This window comes from Acanthochromis polyacanthus, chromosome 5 (assembly GCF_021347895.1).
Source record: "Acanthochromis polyacanthus isolate Apoly-LR-REF ecotype Palm Island chromosome 5, KAUST_Apoly_ChrSc, whole genome shotgun sequence".
NCBI lineage: Eukaryota > Metazoa > Chordata > Actinopteri > Pomacentridae > Acanthochromis > Acanthochromis polyacanthus.
This window is the reverse complement of record NC_067117.1, coordinates 42376623-42403069: the sequence shown is the minus strand read 5'-3', so window position 1 is coordinate 42403069 and position 26447 is coordinate 42376623. Positions and strand designations below refer to the sequence as shown.

Below are 26447 nucleotides of genomic sequence, written 5' to 3'. Positions count from 1 at the left end.
GTTTATTGACAGGTCAGGTGTACTTCAGTAAAGGAGTAGTGACTGAAGGAGGAGGAGCAGGAGGAGCAGGAGGAAATGATGTCACTGAGACACACAAGAGTCATTTCCTTCCACGGTGGAGCAGTGAGAGACTCCACCTCCAGCAGTGACGAGGTGATGAAACTGCCTGAAATGGCTGTATAGTAAGAGGCAGCGGTAACCTAGCAACTGAGGCAGGCAGGGGAAGAGTGTGTGTGTGTGTGTGTGTGTGTGTGTGTGTGTGTGTGTGCGGGCTGCCTCTCTCCTTTGTCGTCCTTCCTTTGTTCATACATTAAGAGAAGAACGGATGAAGGAGAAAGGAAAGATGGCCAACATCAACATTATCTCCTGAATCTCCTTTCTTTAAAATCACAGAAATATCAGCTGCAGTTCATGACGATAAATTCCCTTTGGAAGAAAACTAAGAAGATCCTGTATGTGAGAAGGAAGCAGAAAGGAGAAATGAAAGGAAGAAGCAAAAGCCTCCAACAACAAAAATAACCAGATAAGAAATAAAATGAGAAAATAAAGTATGGAGAGAAGAGGAAGCAGTGGAGCGATGATGGTAGAAGGAAGTGTCCATGATAGCATGATAGAGCTGAGAAATCATGAATGATGGGAATGAAGAGCGGATGGATGACAGAGCTATGGAAGCCTAGAGCAGACTTTATTTACACCACCATTTAAATCTGACAGTGTAATTCCACAATGCCATTATAATTTCCCACATATGTGTTATTTGAGAAGAAATTAAAAGGAAAATGTTGTAATCCAATTTGCATTCTCATCCATGTGCACTTTCATTTCAGGTGTGGGGCTTTCAGAAATCTGTTATTCAAGATAAATGGCACATGAAATTATTTAAATACGTACTATGAGTTTAAAACAAAGGATAAAGATTAAAGATCTGTGGGGAAATGCACTATGTGTTTTGTACTGCTATTAAAAGGTTATTTGGTAAAAGCAAAGTAAGAGAATGTACACCTCTGTTTAAATTGCAAAGAACAGAATGTCTGTCAAGCAAATATTACATGAATGTAGATTTTCTTACCCCAGTTTGACTAAGGTTTAACTGGATACCAGTTTATGGGTTAGTCTATTTTTATTTTGTCAAACTGAAATCAGAACCAGCTTAATCTATAAAAATGTGAAAGAAGAAGTGTTTTTGGGGGGGGTTGCCCTGAAGTGCATGTTTGTATTGTCATCAGTTCAACAAATAAAATGAAAAAGTTAGTAACAACTGAGACATTCCCATCTACGCTGTAAAGCACAGAACACACGGTGCTGCGTTGCTCTTCACTCTGTTCTTGTGTATCTGATCTGTATGGAACCTGAAACTGGTCCAGCTGTGCTTATCTGACATAGACTCTGCTGTTATTTTCTGGTTAAATGATGTGGTTCATACCTGACACCGCTCCTCTCGTTCAGCCCTCATGCACTATTGCAATCTAATGTTCATCATCATGTCGGAGAATCCAGGAATACTTTTTCTCTAAACATGGTCACAATTCCAGATTCTTCTTTAAAACCATGACCTGCTTGGTTCTGTGGACTGAATCTTCCCCAGAGAGATGTGAGGAATTTTTAACCTACTTTATGAACAGAATAGCAAACATCTGTCAGCAGCTCTGCGCTGACCCAGAAGAGATCGACACAAATTCATGTGTGCCTTCAACATGAACCCGTTCTCTGCCAGCCCTGAACACACTGTACGTTTAAAACATCCACCTGCCTTCAAGACTGTAGGCCCACATGCGTTTTAAAAGCTGTCTTTCAGTCGGCTGGTCCAGATGTTTTAGCTATCATTAGCTGCTCTCTGTCCACTGGGATCTCCCCTGCTATTTTTAACATACTACTGAGAAAACTAACCAAGACTAGGTCATTCCATTCCCATGCAGAGTTAGAACGGTTATCTAAGCTTTGATCTCCTCCAAACTGCACCACTGTAATGCACTTCATACTGGTATCTGCAAGCAAAACATACAAAGATTGTAGTACACTCTTCACTGCTTACCTGTAAGTTTTGGAATTGACCAAATAGTAGGGAGGTTAAGCCCAAAAAATAGGCTTTTGACTTCAAGTCATGATGCAAAGGTCCCCTTTGGTATGGAAGTACCTTAGGGTCATACAAATAAATTTATCCAAAGACACAAGTGAGATCACGCTTTGGCGGCAATTTTTAAAACTCCAACTAAGATGACTGTGATTGGTTTAAAGAAATAAAGAAGAGTCAGACCATTCACAAGCATTGCACAGACAGAACAGCTGTTGAAAACCCAGAAGTTTTTAGATGAGCATTTAGTTCTAGCATTGTTTGCTGAAGACTTTCTGTTCCTAAAACTCTTCCTTCCTGCCAACACCCAGGATTGAACCAGGGACCTTTAAATTTTTAGTCTAACACTCTCCCAACTGAGTTACTTTGGCCCTGAAAAACAGCTGGTACGGAGGCCAAGATGTGCAAAAAGTCAGTGTTAGCTTTACAAAAACAAGTAATAAATCCCAGCATAAACATAACAATGATGAGGTGCAGTCAGACCATTCTATACTGCAGTTATGTGAGTCGAAAACCACTAACGAAGTCCAGATTTGCATGCTCAGACAGAGCATCATTAGCTTTAGCATTGTTTGCTAATGAGACAACAGTTTTCAGGTGTACTGTGACAGCCTTGTGTTCCTGAAACTCTGCTGAAACCCGGGATTGAACCAGGGACCTTCAGATCTTTAGTCTAACGCTCTCCCAACTGAGCTATTCCAGCCTGTAGATGGATGTATGATTATGGAGGCCAAGAGGTGCAACATTTAATAAAACTTTAATTTCAAATTCCTTTAAGACGGACCAAATGCCAACAGAGCTAAGAGATGCCAGCCACCAGGAAAACATCCCACCAAAACAATTCTATGTCACTATATTTCAGGGACACCATCACTACATCCTGGGCTAAACTCCAACTAAGATGATTGTGATTGGTTTAAAGAAATACAGAAGAGTCAGACCATTCCCTAGCATTGCACAGACAGAACAGCTGTTGGAAACCACATAATTGTTAGTTCTGGCATTGTTTGCTGAAGACTTCCTGTTCCTAGAACTCCTCCTTCCTGAAGAAACCCAGGATTGAACTAGGGACCTTTACACCTTCAGTCTTACGCGTTCCCAAATGAACTATTTCAGCCTTGAAAAACAGCTGGTACGGAGGCCAAGATGTGCAAAAAGTCAATGTTATCTTTAAAAAACAAGTAATACATTCAGCATAAACATAACAAAGAAGCAGAACAATGATGAGGTGCAGTCAGACCATTCCATACTGCAGTTATGTGAGTCCAGAACCACTAATGAAGTCCAAGATTGAACTTTAGATTTGCATGCTCAGGCAGAGCGTCATTAGCTTTAGCATAGCTAGCTAATGAGACGACAGTTTTCAGGTGTACTGTGACAACCTTGTGTTCCTAAAACTCTGCTGAAACCCGGGACCTTTAGAACTTCAGCCTAAAACTCCCCAGCTGAGCTATTTCAGCCCTGAGAAACAAGTGGTACGGAGGCCAAGATGTGCAAAAAGTCAGCGTTAGCTTGAACAAAAAACAAGTAAAAAATTCAGCATAAACATAACAAAGAAGCAGAACAATGATGAGGTGCAGTCAGGCCATTCTATACTGCAGTTATGTGAGTCGAGAACCACTGATGAAGTCCAGGATTGAACTTCAGATTTGCATGCTCAGGCAGAGCGTCGTTAGCTAATGAGACGACAGTTTTCAGGTGTACTGTGACAACCTTGTGTTCCTAAAACTCTGCTGAAACCCGGGATCGAACAAGGGACCTTTAGATCTTCAGTCTAACGCTCTCCCAACTGAGCTATTCCAGCCTGCAGAATTATGACTACAGAGGCCAAGAGGTGCAAAAAATAGAGCAGCATTTAAAAAACTTTAATTTCAAATTCCTTTAAGACGGACCAAATGCCAACAGAGCTAAGAGATGCTAGCCACCAGGAAAACATCCCACCAAAACAATTCTATGTCACTATATTTAAGGGACACCATCACTACATCCTGGGCTGAACTCCAACTAAGATGATTGTGATTGGTTTAAAGAAATACAGAAGAGTCAGACCATTCCCTAGCATTGCACAGACAGAACAGCTGTTGAAAACCCAATCATTTTTAGATGAACATTTAATTCTGGCATTGTTTTCTGAAGACTTTCTGTTCCTAAAACTCCTCCTTCCTGCCGAAACCCAGGACCTTTAGATCTTCAGTCTTAAACTCTGCCAGCTGAGCTATTTCAGCCCTGAAAAACAACTGGTACGGAGGCCAAGATGTGCAAAAAGTCAGTGTTATCTTGAAAAAAAAAAACAAGTAATAAATTCAGCATAAACATAACAAAGAAGCAGAACAATGATGAGCAGTGCAGTCAGACCATTCTATATTGCAGTTATGTGAGTCTAGAACCACTGATGAAGTCCAGGATTAGTAGGGAGTTTAAGCCCAAAAAATTGGCTTTTGACTTCAAGTCATGATGCAAAGGTCCCCTTTGGAATGGAAGTACCTTACGGTCATACAAATAATTTATCCTAAGAAACAAGTGACATCACGCTTTGATGGCCATTTTTAAAACTCCAACAAAGATGACTGTGATTGGTTTAAAGAAATACAGAGGAGTCAGACCATTCACAAGCATTGCACAGACAGAAAATTTGGCAGCCATTTTAAAAATGGCCGCCAAAGCGTGATCTCACTTGTGTCTTAGGATAAATTTACTTGAATGACCCTAAGGTACTTCCATACCAAAGTGGACCTTTGCATCATGATTTGAAGTCAAAAGTCACCTCTTAAGCCCGGTCGGCCCACGGGTGGGCCGAAGAAATCCCGGAAGTAATACACACAGTAAAAAAGTAGTAAAACAGGACAACTGTGTTTACTTTCAATTGTTGATCAAAGTTTATACTCTAATGGTCAAAAATAAGCTCGGATGTGCATTTTAGTGCAAACGTTAGTATTTACAGATGATTTTAAACCTTGATGGTGTGAAATCCGCGGATTTTAAAACGTGCGATCTGAGGAAATGAATGCTTTGCATCATCGTACAACACAGTGTAGTGCGGCCATTTTTGTAGTCCTTCGAAAGGGGAGAAGCAACTGAATCGAATGACACCAAACTTTCTATGGACTACAATACCCAGCAGAGATTAAAACCCTGCGTAAAGGTAGCAGCATAAATGCCTCGCAGTGCGCCGTGACAAAGGGTGCACGCGAGATGCCACAAACTCCCCTCTTTGGTTGCCCAAGCCTCACCAACACCTGCATGCCCGTGTTCAGAGGGAGCACTGGCACTCAGGACCGCAGGAAGTGTGTGGTCTGTGCAGCCAAGGAGAGGGAGAAAGCAAAGCAGATACTGGGCTACAAAATCAAGGACATGAAGACACCTGTGTACTGCTCAAAGTGCAATGTGTCACTTTGCCTTGTTCCTGACAGAAACTGCACTAATTTTAATTGTTTGGTTTTCCTCTTGCACATTGTTTTCATAAAACTACTCCATATGGAGACAAAATGATACATTTTGTTGTTTGATTTATTTTATATTATATATAAATATACATATATTGCGCAGAATGGTAGAAATTGATGAGGCACAAGGTAAATTTCATATCCAAAGCTCCAGTAGATGACAGTATACTAGTCTAATGGACATAAGTTGTATTTTCCAGCTAGTTTCCATTGGAAGTGAAAATTAATCCATTTGGCACAGTTTGGCACAAAGTGTGCCAAACTGTGCCAAAATGAGTGTTGTATCCTTGAGTGCTGGTGGTATCCTTACTAAAACCTGTGTGGAGGCTTTGCCCTTTGTTCAAATTCTATCAGATTTGATAAATATGTAGTCAATGAGTTGTTGAAGGTAATCAATGCAATCTGTCTGCATGGAATCATTGTTGGCATAGTGTTATCCTCTGTCATTTCTCCTCTGGTTTATTCCAATTTACTCAGGCATAGTGACAGACACAACATTTTTTACACCAGGAATACATTCTCTGAAGTCCCCAGATGTCCAAGGATACCAAGAACATGCATATGAACTTTTTTATAGTGGAGTAATTCTTCATTTACTTTGGGTATGTCTTTTTAGGCGTTTTTTCTGAAAATATGCCCAGGGCTTAAGAGGTTAACCTCCCTACTAACATTTTACAGCCTGCTTTTAAAGCCTTGAGCGGTCAGACTTCTGCCTTTAACTGTGATTTGTTGACACTCTATGAGCCTGCACTGCCTGAGATCCTCCAGTAGGGCCTAGCTGATGCTTCTCAAATCTCGACTTGTCACCACAGACTACCAGGCCTTTGCTGTTTGGCCCACTCGGCTGTGGAACTCTCCACCTGAGGATCTCAGGCAGGCAAACTCAGTATCCTCTTTAAATATGTTTAGAATGCTCATCCTCCACTAACCCAGCAGCAATTACCTTCTATCAGAACAGCAGCCACTAGTCTCCACGAGCCCTGTCGCAGCTAGCTTCCATTAGCACTACAACAGCTAGCGTCCACTAGCCCTGTAGCAGCTAGCCTCAACTAACCCTATAGCAGCTAGCCTCCACTTGACCTACAACAGCTAGCCTCCATTAGCCCTGTAGCAGCTAGCCTCCACTAGCCCTGCAACAGCTAGCCTCCATTAGCCCTGTCGCAGCTAGCTTCCACTAGCCCTGCAGCAGCTAGCCTCCACCAGCCCTGTAGCATCGAGCCTCCACTGTAGCAGCTAGCCTCCACTACAACAGCTAGCCTCCACAGCCCTGTAGCAGCTAGCCTCCACTGTAGCAGCTAGCCTCCACTGCAGCAGCTAGCCTCCACCAGCCCTGTAGCATCTAGCCTCCACTGTAGCAGCTAGCCTCCACTACAACAGCAACCTCCACCAGCCCTGTAGCAGCTAGCCGCCACTGTAGCAGCTAGCCTCCCACTGCAGCAGCTAGCCTCCACCAGCCCTGAAGCAGCTAGCCGCCACTGTAGCAGCTAGCCTCCACTGCAGCAGCTGCTGTTGTCTTAGATGTGCTATATAAAACTTGGTCTTGGACTTCATTGTCAAGCACCTTGAAACTTTGTTTTTTAAAGGTTCTATACGGTTCAAGTTATTATTCTGAATATTAATACGGCATGTTATTATGTCTTCTGTCTCCCAGAGGTCCTGCTGTCTCGTCTCTCTCCTGTATCTCTAGATGGGTATCTCTGTTTGTTGCTCGTCTGTGCTGATCTTTTCTGTCTCCACTCTCCTCACACCATGACTCATTGTGAGAGACAGTCATCTATCCTGAGTCTGGTCTGCCAGAGTTTTTTCTGATTAGTTTTATGCCTACTGTTGCCTAGTGCATCTCAAAGGAGAATTCTTGGGTTTCTCTCTTAAAAAGCCCCTTTCAGGCAGGGCCTAACTTTCTACTAAGATGCTGCCATCATGTCTAAATGAGCACCACGATCACCATTTTATAAAAGTGGCTACAGCAATGTTACTTGGTCAGATCTATTAGATATGATCCCCAACATAAAGATAAAATCAGTTGTTCAGATTGTTTAATAAGCTTGCTGTTAGTCTGGATTTAGTCTTCTGAGTTATAAGTGTGGGACTGGATCATATACACCGTGCTGTACTATCCAGTCTGGCCTGTACGACAAACGTTGCGTGTATCCTGTGACTTTCTCTATTGCTGCTGTATGTACTGTGATTAATGATAAAGTAAAGGTGACTCATGTCTCACTGACATCAGTTTATATGACAGACAAGCCTCATTCTCTGTGTCTGAGAGGTCTTAATAATCACGTTGTTAGCCTTGCTGCATTAAGTGCCCTGAGCTGATAGAAGTTGTAATTTGTTTCCCATTAAAAAGTTTGAAATGAACTGAGCATGTTGCCAAGGCAACCATGTAACAGGAGCTTTGTGGTCCCTTGAATTGTTTATGTGTCCCTATAGCTTTAGCATGAGTGTGGTTTAATATACTACACATTAATGCAGTTCAAGTGCTCTGATGCTGAAATACTGCACAGAGTTTCTATTCTGTCTGAACTTGTATGAGGAACTGTGTATTGTGCATGTATTATTGTGCATGTATGAGTATGATCATCCTGCTTGCAGCTGCAGGAAAATGCTATCAATCCAGTGATCTGGACTGAAGCAGTAGCATGTGAGACATTGAAATGTTACCCTGGCTGTCTTCTCATACACTGGTTTTACTTTGTAGGAGTAGTGGATGTGTAAACACACTGATACCACAACATTGGCACTGTGCATGCATGCATGGTCAATTTAGCTAATGTTCAATCATCACCTCATTTACACACAATACCCATCTCAGTATAGAGCCACACTAAATCAAAGACACAATAATACAACAAATCAACGACATGCTCAGTCCCTCCACGGCCAACAGAAAGGCATCGGAAGATGAACAGAGAAGGTGTTTTATACAGGAGTTGAAAAAAACTGTGAATGGTGTTGGCCTAATGGGCAGGTCATGGTTCCTTCTTTCCCACGCAGACAGATGTGAACTCTTCTGTCCATTACATAAAACACATGCTGTAGGGTACATGTAGGTCTACAACACAGACAGTCACACTAACTCTCACACTGAACACAGAAACACACACGGGGCTACCATGAACGCTGCTGGTTGGGACTGTGTCTTTAAAGAATATAGCAGCTGAGTACAGACTGAATACTCCAGGTAGCCATGGGCTATAGATTATCCTGCCACTGGAGAACGTTTCCTTTTTGTTTGTCACTTCTTGGTTGGATATAACACAGGGTTTTTGGAGAATCTGGGACTTCCCACAGTGTTTGTCAACAGAAAGCATGTTCTAGTCAAAGCACCTCCAGAGTCCAGCGGTGGCTCTTTAAATTACAGCTCTTCTACTGATGAATTACAGAGCTGTGGATTATTGGGAACCTACTCTCACAGCCTCTCCTTACATCCAGCTTTTGTGGTGGTGCATGCACAGTTGTCACACTAGCAGTGTGTATAATCCATGTGGTCACAAACGTTATGTGGACATGTAGAGGTGACCTAGTAGCTCCTCGTGGACTCGATGAAGGCGTAAAGAAAAAGGAGTATGAATTGGCTTTTATGTAATATATGTTCTTCAAACCACTAATGCTAGAATCTTGGAGTTGAATCTGGGTTGGCTCACCATTAACATTAAAACCTGTGAGTTAACCGAGCACGCACTTTTTAAATTCAGTAAAAATAATAAAACACAAAGTTAAAAGTATACACTATAAATCTGACTGACAGTATTCTTATTGTGCTCTCCTGGCCTTACATTTACTGAAATATATCAATATTGACTTTAAAACATTAAAACCAGCTGCCTAACATCATGTTCTTTAAGTTAGGACATAAAACACATGGACTTGACTCTGTGCACTAAATCTGTCCTGAAGAGCAGCTAGTAATGTAATGCCAGTTACATAACACGATGTGAAAAGAAAGCTACATGAAAGCTCAAAAAGAGAAGTTTTGTTCTATTTGCTTTCAGGAAGGGAGAGGCTACGTTCCAAGGTACTGAGACACAACACACCCATAGGTGTAACTCTAAGACTCTGCCTATTGAGTCACACGTACCTGAAAGCACTATTCAATGATTTACTTTATGAGTGGGGTAAAGACAGAAAGGTATTTAATGCTACAAGTCGTGAGAAACTATACATGTTGGGTTTGTTTTTATCTTTAAGGTGCTTGGATCAACACATTCTGGAGACATAATCCTGGGACAATGAAAGTTCTCAAAGGCTGTACATTAGGATTTGTAATGGTAACATTCAGAACTTGGATTACAAGTTTGGTTTGATTTGAACACTGAGACATAACAAACCTTTAGCTGGACAAAAACATTTCTTTTCTAGATGTCTCCTGGCTAGGGCCACGCCTCTGCAGACCAGGTAGTAAATCTACAGGTTAAGCAGGTTTGAACAGCTCTCTGACTGAGCTGCAGACAACAACATGACTAAAGGGCAGACGTCTCTCCCATGTAAGCAAACCATTCAGCTGGACTTTCTGTTTAGTAAGATCAGATTTAAATGTTTTCTAAATCCTTGTCATATCCACTAATATTATAACGATACAGACCCAGTAAGGAAAACTGACCAAAGGAGTTAAGATAAATAGTCAGATTTGTAGATGAGACAAAAATGTTGGTTTAGTCGTGGCTCCTACGGGACTAATCTTCTATGTTTGGCCATTCTCTGACATTACCAGTAGGTTCTCTGATACTAACTGGTTTCCAGAGAGCTCTGTGGGCCATTTCACACTAAAACGTCTCATGAACATGAGTGGTTGGACAAGAATCAGTCAACAGGTTTGAAGCAGACATGCTGGGACAGGAGCACAGACACTCTGAGCCCAACTCCTATGAAACCCTGAGCTCAGCCAACACACAACACGTAGCCCACCTAGGAAACACACACACTCTGCTTTAACTGGTCAGCATCCATAACGCACCTCGTTATGACATGATCTATTCATACTGTCACTCATAGCTACACTATCTAACCAGTCCTACTAACTCCCACACAGGAATACACAATCAGAAGTGGTACAAATAAATAATGTGTTTACCTTCACATCAAAGTTAGCTGGTGTCATCCAAGGATGTTTGCAAAGCTAAGAAATTAAAACTGTGACTTCCTGCTGAATGTGCATTATCCAGTCCAATCCTCAGTGAACATTTATGTATTCATGACATTCAAGAATATAATGCTGGGAAACACACAGGTGATCAGGTTTAGCACAAACTTGCAGAGTCCATAAAAGCTTGCTGTCACTTAAATCTTCTAAAACTCAACTCCATTTTTCCAGGATTCAATTTGTTCCCTCGAATTGTTAGGTTGGTATTATGATTTAAAGTACAAATGCAATAAATCTGAAACAAATGCAAAACAGAAGTATTAAGCAGTGTGTACGAAGTACTGAGCAGGAGTCCTAGCTATCCCAGCTCCTCTAACAATGATGTAGTAAGAACAGGAAGAGACTGCTGCTGCTGTGAAGGGATGGAACTGCAGCTTCTGGCACAATGAGTGTTGGTTTCAATCACTTCAATAGATGAATTTCAGTTCTTTTATGTTACATTCCTCTGTGATATTTCACTGTTCTTTAATGTTTCTCCAGTATTTTTTTAGAGCTTTAATCTTAAGGCACTTAAGTGACAGAATTTTGAAAATGTACATTAATATATTTGATCGCTGTCAAATGTTTTACACGCTGCAGTTTGTTAGTTGTCAGGTTCATGGTCCCACAGAGCAGAGGGAATGGACAGTAAACAGACTGAGCGTCTAGTCAGGACATTAGCTAACAAATAGTGCCCTACTTGTGTCCAACTTGGCAAGCAGACAAAGCAACATTGAGTGTATTTGCTCAGTTGGTCTCCACTGCAGGTGTATGTGCAGAACCTGTGCATGTCCACGTGTTCGTGTACGGACACACGCCGGGTACATGAACTGGACTTTGCACTGGGCATGTGCAGAAAAACAAGAACAGAAAGAACTGGATGTTCTAAAAAAGTGAAGAAAAGTGATCATGACAAGCTGAGGGAGGCAGGCAGATAGAGAGAGAGCTGTCACTGTGTGTGTTTCATCCTGATGCTGAAGGGGAAACGGGGCCGACTGTCCGCTTTATATACAGCTTTATTCAGCACAGTCTCACTGAGATAACCTACATTACAGGCTCACCGTCTCACATTTATCCAGCTCTGAGGAACAGTTGTGTCAGAGTTGCTGATGTGATTCAGGATCTGAGGAAATGTGGCTTTGAATCACAAAACATTCCATCTATTTTTGGCTTTTAATTTGACTCTTCAGACTGCAACGACACTCTCTTTCAGGTTTTTCCTAAATACAGAGTTTAAATTCAGTCATACCCATGTCAGCAGTGATGTGATTCTTTACTAATGTGTTTGAGTCCTTTTGAGCCAAAATAAAATTCTGCGCACAATCCAGTTACTGTCAGAATGTTCCTGCCTGTTAATTCATGACACCGTTATCAACCACACGTTCAGAAACAGGCAAACAAAGTCCAGGATGCGATTGAAAAAGCAGCTCATGTCAACAAAATCATGTAAAGCGGTATCAGCAGCAAAATATACTAAATATATAACAAGAACACAACGGCTGAATAAAGATAAGAACAGCACACCAGAACCCGTGGTTCTAATCTGAGGTCTGTCTCCCATCACTGATGACTTCTCATGGACTCTACATTACAGCTGCATGATGTTGGGAAAACTGAATGACAAACGGATTTATTTTATGTGTCAGTTATTGCATTAAGAAAAGTACAAGGATTTACACCAAATGAGTTATTATATTTGGAAAGAAATAATCATTCTAGAGTGATTTTAAAAGGAAGTGCAAATCCATAGATGTGAAACACTTTTTATAAAAGGTGAAACATTATTTTCTACTGTGCTTTTCATTGATACTTTTCACATTTGTCTGGCAACGTATCCCAAACAGTTTTTTGCTTCTAATGGCATTCTGAGCTGACTTTGCACTCATACAGAGTGATGTGGTGCTGATTGAAATGATCAGATACTACATGTGGAGCCTGCAGGCCACAAAGTCTGCATCGGGTAAATAAAGTTTTATTTTGAAATACAAAGTGTATCCAAGAAAAACCAGAGTACAGTATGTTTTTATCTGACAGATTTCTTCTGTAGATTAGTCAGGGAAAATATGAAACTGAGAATGTGTTTCCTTTTGTACCAAACCAGATGAAACTTTAGCATGACGTGTCTCAGATACGTTTCCTGACCTTACAGTGTCAGAGCTGGAACAATACGCCATGCAGCCCATTTCATATCTTATAAATAAACCTTAAATAACATGATGTGACTCCACCATCAAGCTGCTCAGTGTCTATCAGCCAGAACCAAAACAACCTCCTTCACTAAGCCACAGCACCGAGGACCAGATCACAACATCAGAAATAAGAAGTAAGAAGTCGTACTGCTGAAGAGATTCTTCAGATGTGAGAGGAAACGCTGCAGCCTTTACATAACACACCCATCACACAGAACTCTGAAATGCTTCGAGCTGAGCTGAACTTTTCTAGACATGTTTGTTGGTGCATCACAACGCTTTCTGCCAAGATACACAAGACACAAACCACAAAGAACCAATTCATGTCTCTACTTAGAACCTGCTGGTAATGTGTGTCTGGCACACTGGAAGTCAGATTCACTGATGTTGTGTTGTGTTGTGTAGTCTAGTGTTGTGTTGTGTTTATCACCAGGACAGTGCATCTCTGTCATGGTTACACACAGTTACAGTTCCACCATTCTCTGCATAAGAACCATGTCACTGACCTTAAAGGCGAACTTGCGGGTGATGCTGTCCGATGACTGAACTCCTCCGATCCGGAAGCTGAGCAGAGGCAGACTCCCTAACACCGAGTCCTCCTTCTCATCTGTGGAGAGGGACAGGGACGGAGTGAGGACAGCAGGAGGAATCAGAGGATCGACAGCACTGCTACAAGAACTGTGCGAGTGAAATACTAATTACAGCCCGAGTCCGAGCATTGAGCGTTCTGGGAAAAGACTGCAGGAGAAAGCGGGACTGTTCAGACATGAGATTCTCCTCCCAGTGACAGCTTCCTAGAATAGACATCCATTACGGTCCTGGACAGGCAGCTCGCTCCCACACATGCAGGTCCAGCGGTGATAAATATGAGAGCTACAGTGCTGACGACATAATGGAGGGACGCATGAAAATTTCAGCAGCTTGAAAAGGGATCTGTGTGCTCCTACCTCCTCTATCCAGAACCGAGCCGAGCAGCGACACTCGCGCTGCGGATCACTGGCTGCTCATGTGTGGGTGAGAGAGAGAGAGAAACAGAGAGAGCAAAGGAGGGCAAAGGAGCAGAGAAGGGGGGGGGGGGGGGGGTAGAGGGAGGGAGAGAGCTCTGAGGGAGGGGGCAGGGCTTGTGCAATCATACAACACGCAGATCTGTGCTGTGTTTGAGTGAGATAATGATCAGCCATGTGACTCAGTGTTGCAGGAATCAGTACCTGCTGCTGTGTGCACCAATAGGAGCTCAGCCCCTCACTGTACACAGAGGAACAACAGGAGAACAGGGATGGAACCTTCTGCCTCTGCTGCTCCTGTCTCTGGACACATTTCAACCATTTACCGGGTCAATATATGACTGAGGGACTTCTAAAGTCCATGGAATATATCTGCATACATTTTTATTAAAAGTAAAACAACAACAACAAACAAACAAACAACTAATGGTTTTTATGTTCTTTGTGATCATGTCTCAACGAATTACACCATTATTTATTATGGAAACAATCACATATTAATGTGAAATGACTGGATATCACTAAAATGTCAACTATGTCACAAAAAGTCCGACAATTATATATTGACCTGTCCACAATGACATGAAATTTGTCCTAAATGACTCGAAAATTATACGACACAACAATGAACCAAAATGACGAGAAATGATCCAAACTGACATAAAATTTGTGCAAAATGAATCAGAACTTGTGCAAAATGACACAAAAATTGTCCAAAGTGACTTGAAAATGGTCTATAGTTACAGAAAATTAGTCCAGAATGGCATGAAATTTATCTTAAATGACTCAAAAATTATCCCAAAGACACAAAAATTATCCAAAATGATGAGAAAAGATCCAAGCTGACAAAACTTGTTGAAATTGGCAAAAAAATTGTCCAAAATAACTCAAAAATTGTCCTGGTCAATCTATAAATGAGGGACTTTTAAAGTCCATGGGATATATCTGCATACATTTTTATTGAAAGCTAAAAAAAAACCTAATGTTTTTATGCTCATTATGATCATGTCTTTACAAATTCCACCATTATTTATTATGGAAACAATCACTTATTAATACAAAAAAAATGTCTCGATATCACTAAAATGTCAATGACTTAACCGTCTGAATTTAACACCAACCACCTTCTAATGAGCTAAACAATAATAAATGAGCTGATTCAGAAACAGTTTGGATTGTGTTCTTTTTATTAAGTTGAGATAATCATGACAGATATTTCTTTTTTGGCAATATATTAATTTTTTTTTTTTTTTAACAAAAAATAACAAATTAAATCTCTTTCAACTAAGTTACCAAAAACACCAGGTTTTCTACTATATCTTTAGAAATAACTTTCAATTTTACTCAGTTGCATATATAATATTTAGGAGAATCTTTCTCTAAAACACCATGTGGTGTTTGGTTACATGTTGGTTTTAGGCCTGAAAACAGCAAAGTTGTCAACTATGATACAAAAAGTCGAGCAATTATCTACTGACCCATAGGAAACCTTGTGCCTCTGTCCTGCTTGTGCCTCCTGTACACATTTCAGTCATTTACTGATGTCTTAAATTCCGACTGGAACCATGAAAATGCATTCTGTTAGACTCTCTCAACAGAAAACACAACGCCTCACACAAGATGAGTGGCACACAGTCACAAGATGGAATAAAAGACTGCAGCAGACAACGTGAAACAGAGAACGAGGACATTTCACATCTAGGGAAATCTGAAACTGGCTAATCTGTGGTATCTTTACTGGTGAAATGATCTGAAGTATACGGTTTTACTGGTTTGATGTGTCTGTGTCTGATAGAGCTGACTGAAGCTCCATGTGTGATGCTCACAGCACATGGGAACAATAATTTAATGGTTGCAAGTGTTTCAAGTCAAGACCGAACCCACAGGACCCAGCGCACGTTGACATTTGTTTATTATCTAGATTTATTAAAGATACTTTATAAACTGCTTGTGTTGTTGATAAATGCAAATCAGGTGGTCCACTGCTAGCATGACATTTAACACCAGCACTGGCATCTCTCTCTGGGTGGTCCACTAAACGTTAGAGGAGCAGCTCCAGCACCTCCATCCCTTAGCCAAGACACACTGAATCCTAAATGGCTGGAAAGCACTTTGGCAACTCCTCTAACCTCAGGGCATGAGTGTGTGTGAAAGGGGGAATCAGCATAAAAGCCCACTGCAGAGTTTAAAAGGTGCTGCTGTGCATGAGTGCAGACCATGTTCCACTAAACGGACCAGATTGAAAAGGACCATTTGATTCTATCCAGAAAAACTGCTCAGAGTGAATAATCCAGTTTAAATACCCATTCACACACCTGAAAACTTCAGAACATAATCTATAAACTCTAGCATGCAGCTACAGCGAGCACACCAAAGCACAAATCACAGAATTCAGAAGTATAAAATCTCTCAATAATTGCATTACTTTATAGATTCATAAGCGCTTCTCTTATGGTCAGTTAGAAACACTGTGGAAGGGGGATATTAAAAACACATTCAGTGTCACGGTTCCTAAAAAAATGAATAGCCAGGTGATGTGAAAAATCAGACTGTGAAATCTGATTTCCCAGTCTGAATAAGGTATAGAACAATGACCACCACCAATAACAAAGCAGCTTCCGTACACCTTAGGACCTGTTTTATTTGGTCCTCAGTACAGACGCTGACACGGTCATCTGTTCTAATTTATCAAAACTAATACAAGTATAATGGAACACTACGTTGGGTTCTACTGAAGAATGTTCCTAATATTTTGTCCATTTTATTTATATTAAAAGATCTGAGAAAACATTAGTAAGAGCTCTTAGTAGAACCCAGTGCAGTTCAACAGTAGCTCAAGTTACAGCCTCAAAAATGAACTGTGAAAGACTTCAACCCCTACTATATGTGTACATCTATATAGATTCAAAATAATAATAAACAATCAAGAACACATTTATAAATGCTGAAACAAATGAGACTTTTATGAAAATGTTCACCCGACAACACATGGGAAGCTTTCATAAAGTACATTAACAGTGAAGAAGATGATGATGAGATCAGTTTGACAACAGTTCTGACAACGGTGATGTCCTCAGAAAGAAGAGACTGCATATGGCTTCAGACTAGCTCCATTTTATCTCATACAACCACCGTGTTCCACTGCAGAACAAAGAAGTGCTCATAGAACTTAATCACACTACTTACAAACTTACACTGTGACTTTAGAACAGGGTAGAAAACACCTGCAGAGCGATGCACGACATTCAACAGTTCAGCATTTTCCTACCAGGTCTTTTTGACCATGCCATCTAAATAAATGTCATCCTTTTCAGGTGCCACATTCATGAATATACAGTCTTCAGTCCTCATGCAGTCTGCGTCCTTTTTGGACCTTAGTTTTCTCAGCCACTGCTCTTCCATCCAGTGTTACTCAGCACATAGTGTGAGCTGCAAGGATAGAAGAAAACACAGTTACAGCAAATTCTCAGTGGTTAAACAGTCAATGTGTTCATTTTAACTTTCTTAACTCAGAATGTAAGTTTAAGCTGCACAAAGTGATTTCTGACCATAAATACACAAACCTGCTCCTCTTTCCTTTTCCAGTTACCATCAAATCGCTTGTGGGAACCAAGAATTTAGAAAAGAAGTTTTGTGAGGAAATTACGGACATATTTAACCGGCAAAACTATTGTTAGACGACTTCTCTGGGCTTCAATCAGTTTTAATAACATCAAACAAAATAAAATTTAAAAAAAACAAGAGGAAAAGGCTGACCAGTAAAACAGCAATGATTCAGGTAGCATTTGGGCATCATTTGGGGAAAATGATCTTCTTCATTGGTGTGACTGTCCTTCCTCCTCCTCTTTCTGACACGTCCTGCTGGGTGCTCTGCTGAAACATGTAAAGTTATCAGTTAACTGCATCATTAAGTTGTTGTAGAAAAGGTAGAATTTAAAGAATACAAAAGAATGCTTCATGCTGTTTCAAAACTTTTCACATGAGAGGATTTCTGTATTTTCTTAGCAAACCCTGCTTACTGACAACATGCCCAAGAAAACCATGCATCCTAAGAATACCCTGGCTCTGTAATTACTGGCTGGAGCTCATGAAGCTGTGACGCTTCTAGAGAAATGGTCCAAATGGTCTCACTCCAGTGAAATGGCTGCTCTGCTCAGAATACGGTCAGCTTTCCTGCCATAATCCAGCTAATGGAAGTGTGAGCCTGGTAATAGTCAAATCCCTCTTTAGAAAAGGCAGACATATCCGTACTGCAGCCTTTACTTCTTCACTACTTGTAGCTTATTTGGACCGATTCTTCAAAACGTATCAGACTCTAGAAAGGCAGAAACCTTCTGCATGTTACAGCATTTGACTGAAATGACATTCAGGCGTAGCTTACCGTTTTTCCTGAGGTCTGTGGTGGTTTTCTCCTCTGTTCTCCGGCCTGCTGTTCTCCGTGTTGAAATCATTCCGTCTTATAAACTAACCAATCAGAATGCAGCATGTGAGATTGACAGTGTTCTTGTCCTATTACATTTTTTAATGCTGCCGTTGTCCCCACATCATCCAGAGTGTTCACAGTTGACGTCTGTTTTAAAAACCCTTCTCACATTCTTGTAGGTGTACACTGGTCCAACTGAAATGAAGTCTTTCTCTGATCTTACAGCTGCTTTCACATGAAAACGTGAAAATGATCCAATTTTCTGACACTGGAAGACTATGAAAGCTGAATGATATAAATGTTGACTGTTAGTTTTCATGTACATATCTTATTAAGTGCCAGTCATCCATAAATATTGTTGATTTTGACATATACTGCATATAATAGTGGTTGATGAACAGCAGCCTGCCTGCCAGTCACTCAGCATAAAGACGCACACAGCAGTCAGTCACTCCTCTTTAAGTCCTCCAGCAGTCAGTCACTCCTCTTTAAGTCCTCCAGCAGTCAGTCACTCCTCTTTAAGTCCTCCAGCAGTCAGTCACTCCTCTTTAAGTCCTCCAGCAGTCAGTCACTCCTCTTTAAGTCCTCCAGTCAGAGCAGTCAGTCAGACAGTCCTGTTGGATTCCAGATCCAGGTTTCACTCACTGTTCAGGTTCAATGTGACTTCATTCAGAGATACCACGGTTTACACACCATATTTGTCATTCACATGAGATTAGATTAGTGCTCTCCATATCAGGGAGCACTAATAAATAATTAACAAAGTTTCTGCATGAATGTACACAACTCCTCCTTCTTTAGGAGACTAATATGGATCCTGCTGCAGTTATTTCATAAACTCAGAGGAAATAGTCATAAACAGGTGGAAGGAAAGGCTGAACTGTGATTCTGCAGGTGTGACAGATACAGAATGACTTCCCACTGGATCCTGCTGCTCTTTCTGTGTGTCTGGGCATTGGGAGACCTGCTCCTGAAATCTATCCACCAATGAAGCCTCTGTAATATTTAAACCACAGCTCTTCTCTTCATTTCTTGCCTGATTGTTTGTCTGATTATGTGTGAGTGTTGTCATGGCTAACTGCTAATTTTGATCTGGATCTTGCGCCTCTGGTTCAGTCTCTTCCAGTCATGCAGCTGCTGACCTGCTTCAGCTCAGCTCAAATCCAAACAGCCAGCTAGCCACTCACCTTGACAGACACCACGCTCAATTTCAGTCAGCTATCCGTCTCATCACACACCAGTCAGCTCCTCCAGCCTGCAGCAGCTTCTCTGACAACCACTAATGCATGAAGACGCTCAGCAGACAGTCAGTCCAGCTCATTCACCTCCAGTCCGGTCTCACGGGGATTCGTGAAACTGTCACGTCAGTTTTTGTTTGCCGATGGACAGCTTAGATCGTCATGAATCCGCCGGTATAAACCACTTTCAGATGTGATTACCACAGCGGGTTTCGCTCGTGGTGAGCGGCACGAAAAACATGACGACATCGTGTTGGTGCACACGAAACCGAAACAAAAACTGACGTGACAGTTTCACGAATCCCCGTGAGACCGTGTTGTCACCTCTGACTTCATTCAAACCACTTGTTGCAAAAGAACTGTTCTGAACTGTGCTCTGCTTTTGGATCCACAAACCATAATAATCTTAACAAAGACGATGTACAAGAGACATTATTAATGGACGTAAAATATTTCTCAGGGTTTTAAAATATATAAATATTAATACAATATGTCCAAATTTGTTTATACCATTACTCAGTAGTCATTTGCTAAGCCTTTACTTGAAACCACAACAATCAAACAGTTCTAACATTTGCTACAAGGGGTTTTGAACCACTCCTCTTCAAAGGGTTAGAAGGCTTCTTTGCCAACACTCATCCATTAGTTCCCTGCGTCCACATCCTCTGTTCCTGTGTCCAAACATGTCCATTCTTTAAACATCAACCTCAGAACTGATGATCAAACCTGTTTTTGTTGTCCAGCTGAGCTTTTGCAAAGGTTAGGGAAGCTTCTGTTTGTCTTTTTGAAGAAGTAAAGTTGATGGAGCACAGTGTTCACTGGATTCTTTGCTCTGATATGTTGGTACCAGAACTGGTCAGAATCATCAGGACAGCCTTGGTGGTAATGTTTGGGTTTTTCTTGACCTCCTGTACTAACATTCTGAGCATTGCAGGTGTCATTTTTATCCACCGCTGGCTGTAGGCACAGAGGGGGATATTGGCGTGGGCACATCCGTCCGTCCGTATGTCCGTCCGTCCGTCCGTCCGTATGTCCGTTCGTCCCTTTGTCCGTTCGTCCATACGTACGTCTGCATTTCGTTTCCGGAGCATATCTCTGAAACTACTTGAGGGATTTCATTCATATTGCACCCAGGGCATCTCTATGTAGTATAGATGTGCCTTTTGGGGTGCATGACCTTGACCTGATTTTCAAGGTCATAGTGAGGCACTTCAAATATTTTTTGGTTTCCAGATCATAGCTCAGAAACGAGTTGAGGGATTTCATTCATATTGCGCACACTAAGCCTGTTGGTAATGTAGATGTGCCTTTTGGGGTGTATGACCTTGACCTGACTGTTTTTTTTAATTGTAGTGAAAATGCATCATTTTGTAGGTGTATCGTCCAGGGTGAAAAGGGTGAGTGCTGATGCAACTGCTAATTTTACATTTTTATTTCATTTCAATTTCAATCTGTTTTCACTTGCTATGAAATGATCTTTTTTAGGGTAAATTCTTGCCCAAAAACCTCATTACATTGACCATGATTCACTGCTGAAGAGAATAAAAAGGAGAAAATGTTGTAGGAGGGTGAGACACTGTGTTTTGACCCAGGACATTAACGCTGAGAACACTAACCTGCTCAGCTGAACAAAAGAATCAGAAACTAAAATATCAACAAGAAGACATGATGGACGTATTTGAGCTATTTAGCTGAGCTTTTGGTGTGGTTCAGCCACACTGAGTTGGTCCATGCTCCACAAACATTTGTAATGAAAAACAACCCCAAAGTCTCATTTCAGTAGATAGTTAGCATGCTAAAGATAGTTAGCCTCCATAAACCTTCTTCCTAGCACAGGGTAAATGCCCTCAGTGTGAGTCATTAGAAATCGGTGTGATTCATGTCTAAATGTTTCAGTGGAAGTGTTCAAGCAACTTAGTAATTATAATCCTGCAGTTTGAAACATGCCTCCCATTGGGCAACTGAACTTGCAGAATCTTTCATCATAACTCAGGACATTGTTGTAGGAAACCCTCAGCATTTACAACTGGCTTTACAGGCACATTTAAGTAAAGGTTTGTCCATGATTTAGCTGTAAACCAACGTATAATACCTATAAATTACGGCAAATGGGACCTGTGCTTTAGGGTATTTCTATTAAGAAAATACTGGCTGAAAACAGTTGTCACAGCCTCTGTAAAGGACTTTGAACAGTTGATATTTTAGATTTGTCCAGAGGACCCATGGAAGCCAGCTGAGGGTGGTGCTTATCCTGCTGCCGACAAACCTAAAAAGCAGAGACATTTATTAATCTATGAGGAAATAAAAAGAAACAAGGCCTGGTCTCATATTTGGTGAGTCTATAAACAAATTGGCTGTGAGTAATTATGATTGGAAACAAACTGGAGTTTGCATGATATGGCTCCTTTCAAAAAAATTATTTTCTCTGTTTTCTATTGTGCCTTTTTTACATAAAAAATAATGACAAACATTCTACAGGCCGCAGTGGCTTCAGTGATCTGATCAGTCAGAGAACCAGACAGAGAGCATCGAATGTGTTATCATGTCAGTTTAACATGACAGACACACAAGATTTCAGTCTGTAGAAATCCAAATTCTCTCTGTAATCCCATAAATATCAGAGAAACTGCATTAACTGTTATCACTGATGAGGATAACTGAGGCTGTTAACGAGACAATATTACACATAAAAACAAAGACTACTTTCATTTTACTTGGACATGTCTGATATGATGTTTAAACCAGAGATAGACTTCCTCAGCTGAAAGTGAAAAAGACTTGTATTTTATTGATAATTCATGATTAAAAAAAAAAACCCATCTCGTTTTGTCCTAATGAGCCTAAATGAGTCAACTGATATTAGACATTTTCTTCAGAAAGACTCTTTTGTCTGTCCCTGTCTGTCAAATAAATAACTCCTGCTTACATCCAAATCTGCTCTGCTCCTGCAGGAACTAGATTCTGTTAAAAAATGCAAATAAATCCGTGCTGTTTCTGTTTAGAGATGTAGTACTTTATTATGCTGTGAAAAATGAGCCAATAGTGAGTAAAAATGTGACAGAAGCACAAAAAACAGGATCTATGTTCAAAGGGCTAAATGTAGGAAACGTCATTTTATACTTCCTGTTTCATTATTCTTCATTAATCAGTTTCTGCTTCAAACACTGAACTACTCCAATATTACAGCATAAAGTCGTTTTGAAACATTCAACCATTTGCAGGGAGCTGGTGTGCTCAGGCTGCAGACTGGGGAGCAGCACGGTGGAATTACATCTAAGCCAGCTTTAGACATGAACTATTTTTGTGGAATAAGCTTCTAAATAAGAAATTAATACTCAGGGACATGTTTTTAAGATCTTGCTTCATGACCGAGAGGGACTTTAATTAGCACTTATAAATATTTGAGCAGAACTTTATTGCCATAAATCATCTAGATAATCAACATCACCAAGAAAAGCAACTTTTAGACCACACAAAAGTAAGTGAACCTGAAACAAACAGAACATATTTACCATGCTGAGTGTACACATTGTAAAAATAGAACTTTCCTTATGAGGAGCTGTTCATGTACTTTATCATTACACAACATTTTTTAGTGTATATTGTTGAAAACTGAGTGTATTAACATTAAAAAAAAAAAATTTTAGCACCTGGTTGCTGTGGGGACTGTATTTACCTGTTTTTCTTTATTTTCCAAAATCTGAAATAATATGCAATTTGCCCGAGAGTCCCATTTTAAACATGAACTACAAGAACAAGCTGTGCCTTGGAGGAGTCAGAGACAGTCCTCAGGCTCAGTCCAGACAATGAAAGTGCCAAAAAAAAAAAGTGCCAATTTTTTGTCTCCCGGTCCTCACTGCCATAGCAATCGCAGTGGTAAATCACTCTGTTACACATTCTTCTCTCCATTCCTCTTTCTAACCCTTTTTTCACCAAAACACAGCTAGGACAGGCAGAGGAGGGAAGGCGGGAACAAAGCCGACGTGTTCAGAATGAAGAAGCAAGCCTCATGCATAGAAGGAAATAAAAGAACGGGCACACCGCCGTGTTATTAATAAAAAGTTTATCAAATGATCATAAGCTTGTATTGGATTTTCCTTCATGCTAATACAAGGAGAAACATGAAATGTGTCAATGAGCAACAAGGAGAAGAAAGTGCAGCAGTTAATGCTAACGGGACTGTTCTGTTTTCTGTTCTACTCTGATCGCAGCATGTTTTGACCTGGCTTTGCTGGAATACTGCAAATGGTTATTTAAGGCTGTCAGGCAGCTCTGTATCAGTTCTGTCACCTGGACAAGACAAAGAGCACTGTGAGAATCATGTTTTATGATTTCCCCAGTGCCTTTAAGCCCACATTCTGAGGACAAGCTGGAGCAGACAGGAGTGGACTCTCACCTCACAATGTGGCTGCTGGATTACCTCACCAACCGGCCACAGTTTGTGAGGGCAGGAGACTGTGTGTCCGACACTGTGGTCTGTAGTAGGGGGCCTACAGGGGACTGTGTGTCTGACACTGTGGTCTGCAGTAGGGGGCCTACAGGGGACTGTGTGTCTGACACTGTGGTCTGTAGTAGGGGGCCTACAGGAGACTGTGTGTCCGACACTGTGGTCTGCAGTAGGGGGCCCACAGGGGACTGTGTGTCTGACACTGTGGTCTGCAGTAGGGGGCCCACAGGGGACTGTGTGTCCGACACTGTGGTCTGCAGTAGGGGGCCTACAGGGGACTGTGTGTCTGACACTGTGGTCTGCAGTAGGGGGCCCACAGGAGACTGTGTGTCCGACACTGTGGTCTGCAGTAGGGGGCCCACAGGGGACTGTGTGTCTGACACTGTGGTCTGCAGTAAGGGGCCTACAGGGGACTGTGTGTCCGACACTGTGGTCTGCAGTAGGGGGCCCACAGGGGACTGTGTGTCCGACACTGTGGTCTGCAGTAGGGGGCCCACAGGGGACTGTGTGTCCGACACTGTGGTCTGCAGTAGGGGGCCTACAGGGGACTGTGTGTCCGACACTGTGGTCTGCAGTAGGGGGCCTACAGGGGACTGTGTGTCCGACACTGTGGTCTGCAGTACGGGGCCCACAGGGGACTGTGTGTCCGACACTGTGGTCTGCAGTAGGAGGCCCACAGGGGACTGTGTGTCCGACACTGTGGTCTGCAGTACGGGGCCCACAGGGGACTGTGTGTCCGACACCGTGGTCTGCAGTAGGAGGCCTACAGGGGACTGTGTGTCCGACACTGTGGTCTGCAGTACGGGGGCCTACAGGGGACTGTGTGTCTGACACTGTGGTCTGCAGTAGGGGGCCCACAGGAGACTGTGTGTCCGACACTGTGGTCTGCAGTAGGGGGCCCACAGGGGACTGTGTGTCTGACACTGTGGTCTGCAGTAAGGGGCCTACAGGGGACTGTGTGTCCGACACTGTGGTCTGCAGTAGGGGGCCCACAGGGGACTGTGTGTCCGACACTGTGGTCTGCAGTAGGGGGCCCACAGGGGACTGTGTGTCCGACACTGTGGTCTGCAGTAGGGGGCCCACAGGGGACTGTGTGTCCGACACTGTGGTCTGCAGTAGGGGGCCTACAGGGGACTGTGTGTCCGACACTGTGGTCTGCAGTACGGGGCCCACAGGGGACTGTGTGTCCGACACTGTGGTCTGCAGTAGGAGGCCCACAGGGGACTGTGTGTCCGACACTGTGGTCTGCAGTACGGGGCCCACAGGGGACTGTGTGTCCGACACCGTGGTCTGCAGTAGGAGGCCTACAGGGGACTGTGTGTCCGACACTGTGGTCTGCAGTACGGGGCCCACAGGGGACTGTGTGTCCGACACTGTGGTCTGCAGTAGGAGGCCTACAGGGGACTGTGTGTCCGACACTGTGGTCTGCAGTAGGGGGCCTACAGGGGACTGTGTGTCCGACACTGTGGTCTGCAGTAGGGGGCCAACAGGAGACTGTGTGTCCGACACTGTGGTCTGCAGTAGGGGGCCTACAGGGGACTGTGTGTCCGACACTGTGGTCTGCAGTACGGGGCCCACAGGGGACTGTGTGTCCGACACTGTGGTCTGCAGTAGGAGGCCCACAGGGGACTGTGTGTCCGACACTGTGGTCTGCAGTAGGAGGCCTCCAGGGGACTGTGTGTCCGACACTGTGGTCTGCAGTAGGGGGCCTCCAGGGGACTGTGTGTCCGACACTGTGGTCTGCAGTAGGGGGCCTACAGGAGACTGTGTGTCCGACACTGTGGTCTGCAGTAGGGGGCCCACAGGGGACTGTGTGTCCGACACTGTGGTCTGCAGTAGGGGGCCCACAGGGGACTGTGTGTCCGACACCGTGGTCTGCAGTAGGGGGCCCACAGGAGACTGTGTGTCCGACACCGTGGTCTGCAGTAGGGGGCCTACAGGGGACTGTGTGTCCGACACCGTGGTCTGCAGTAGGGGGCCTACAGGGGACTGTGTGTCCGACACCGTGGTCTGCAGTAGGGGGCCTACAGGGGACTGTGTGTCCGACACCGTTGGTCTGCAGTAGGGGGCCTACAGGAGACTGTGTGTCCGACACTGTGGTCTGCAGTAGGGGGCCTACAGGAGACTGTGTGTCCGACACTGTGGTCTGTAGTAGGGGGCCTACAGGAGACTGTGTGTCCGACACTGTGGTCTGCAGTAGGGGGCCTACAGGAGACTGTGTGTCTGACACTGTGGTCTGCAGTAGGGGGCCAACAGGGGACTGTGTGTCCGACACTGTGGTCTGTAGTACGGGGGCCCACAGGGGACTGTCCTTGCCCCCTTTCTTTTCATCCTCTACACAGCACACTTCTCCCATCACACCACAAACTGCCATCTTCAGAAGTTCTCTGACGACTCTGCAATCATCGACCTCATGGAGATGAGGAGGAGTACAGAGAACCTAACCGGGACTTTGTGGACTGGTGCCTGATGAACTGCCTCCAGATCAACGCAGTGAAAACCAAGTAGCT

The 26447-nt window shown here is 42.8% G+C and overlaps 1 protein-coding gene and 3 non-coding genes across 4 annotated transcripts in view; all 4 read right to left on the bottom strand.

The window, feature by feature from the left end:
- plekha6 (pleckstrin homology domain containing, family A member 6) overlaps window positions 1-26447 on the bottom strand; it is a 100749-nt gene that overhangs the window by 35221 nt on the left and 39081 nt on the right. Inside the window, 1 exon segment of the mRNA XM_051947998.1 lies at window positions 13332-13432. Coding sequence (XP_051803958.1) covers window positions 13332-13432 — 101 coding nt within the window.
- trnaf-aaa (transfer RNA phenylalanine (anticodon AAA)) lies at window positions 2370-2442 on the bottom strand. Its single transcript has one exon. It is a non-coding gene; the product is annotated as a tRNA-Phe (tRNA).
- Window positions 2702-2774, bottom strand: trnaf-aaa (transfer RNA phenylalanine (anticodon AAA)). The gene has a single exon. It is a non-coding gene; the product is annotated as a tRNA-Phe (tRNA).
- On the bottom strand, window positions 3803-3875 carry trnaf-gaa (transfer RNA phenylalanine (anticodon GAA)). The gene has a single exon. It is a non-coding gene; the product is annotated as a tRNA-Phe (tRNA).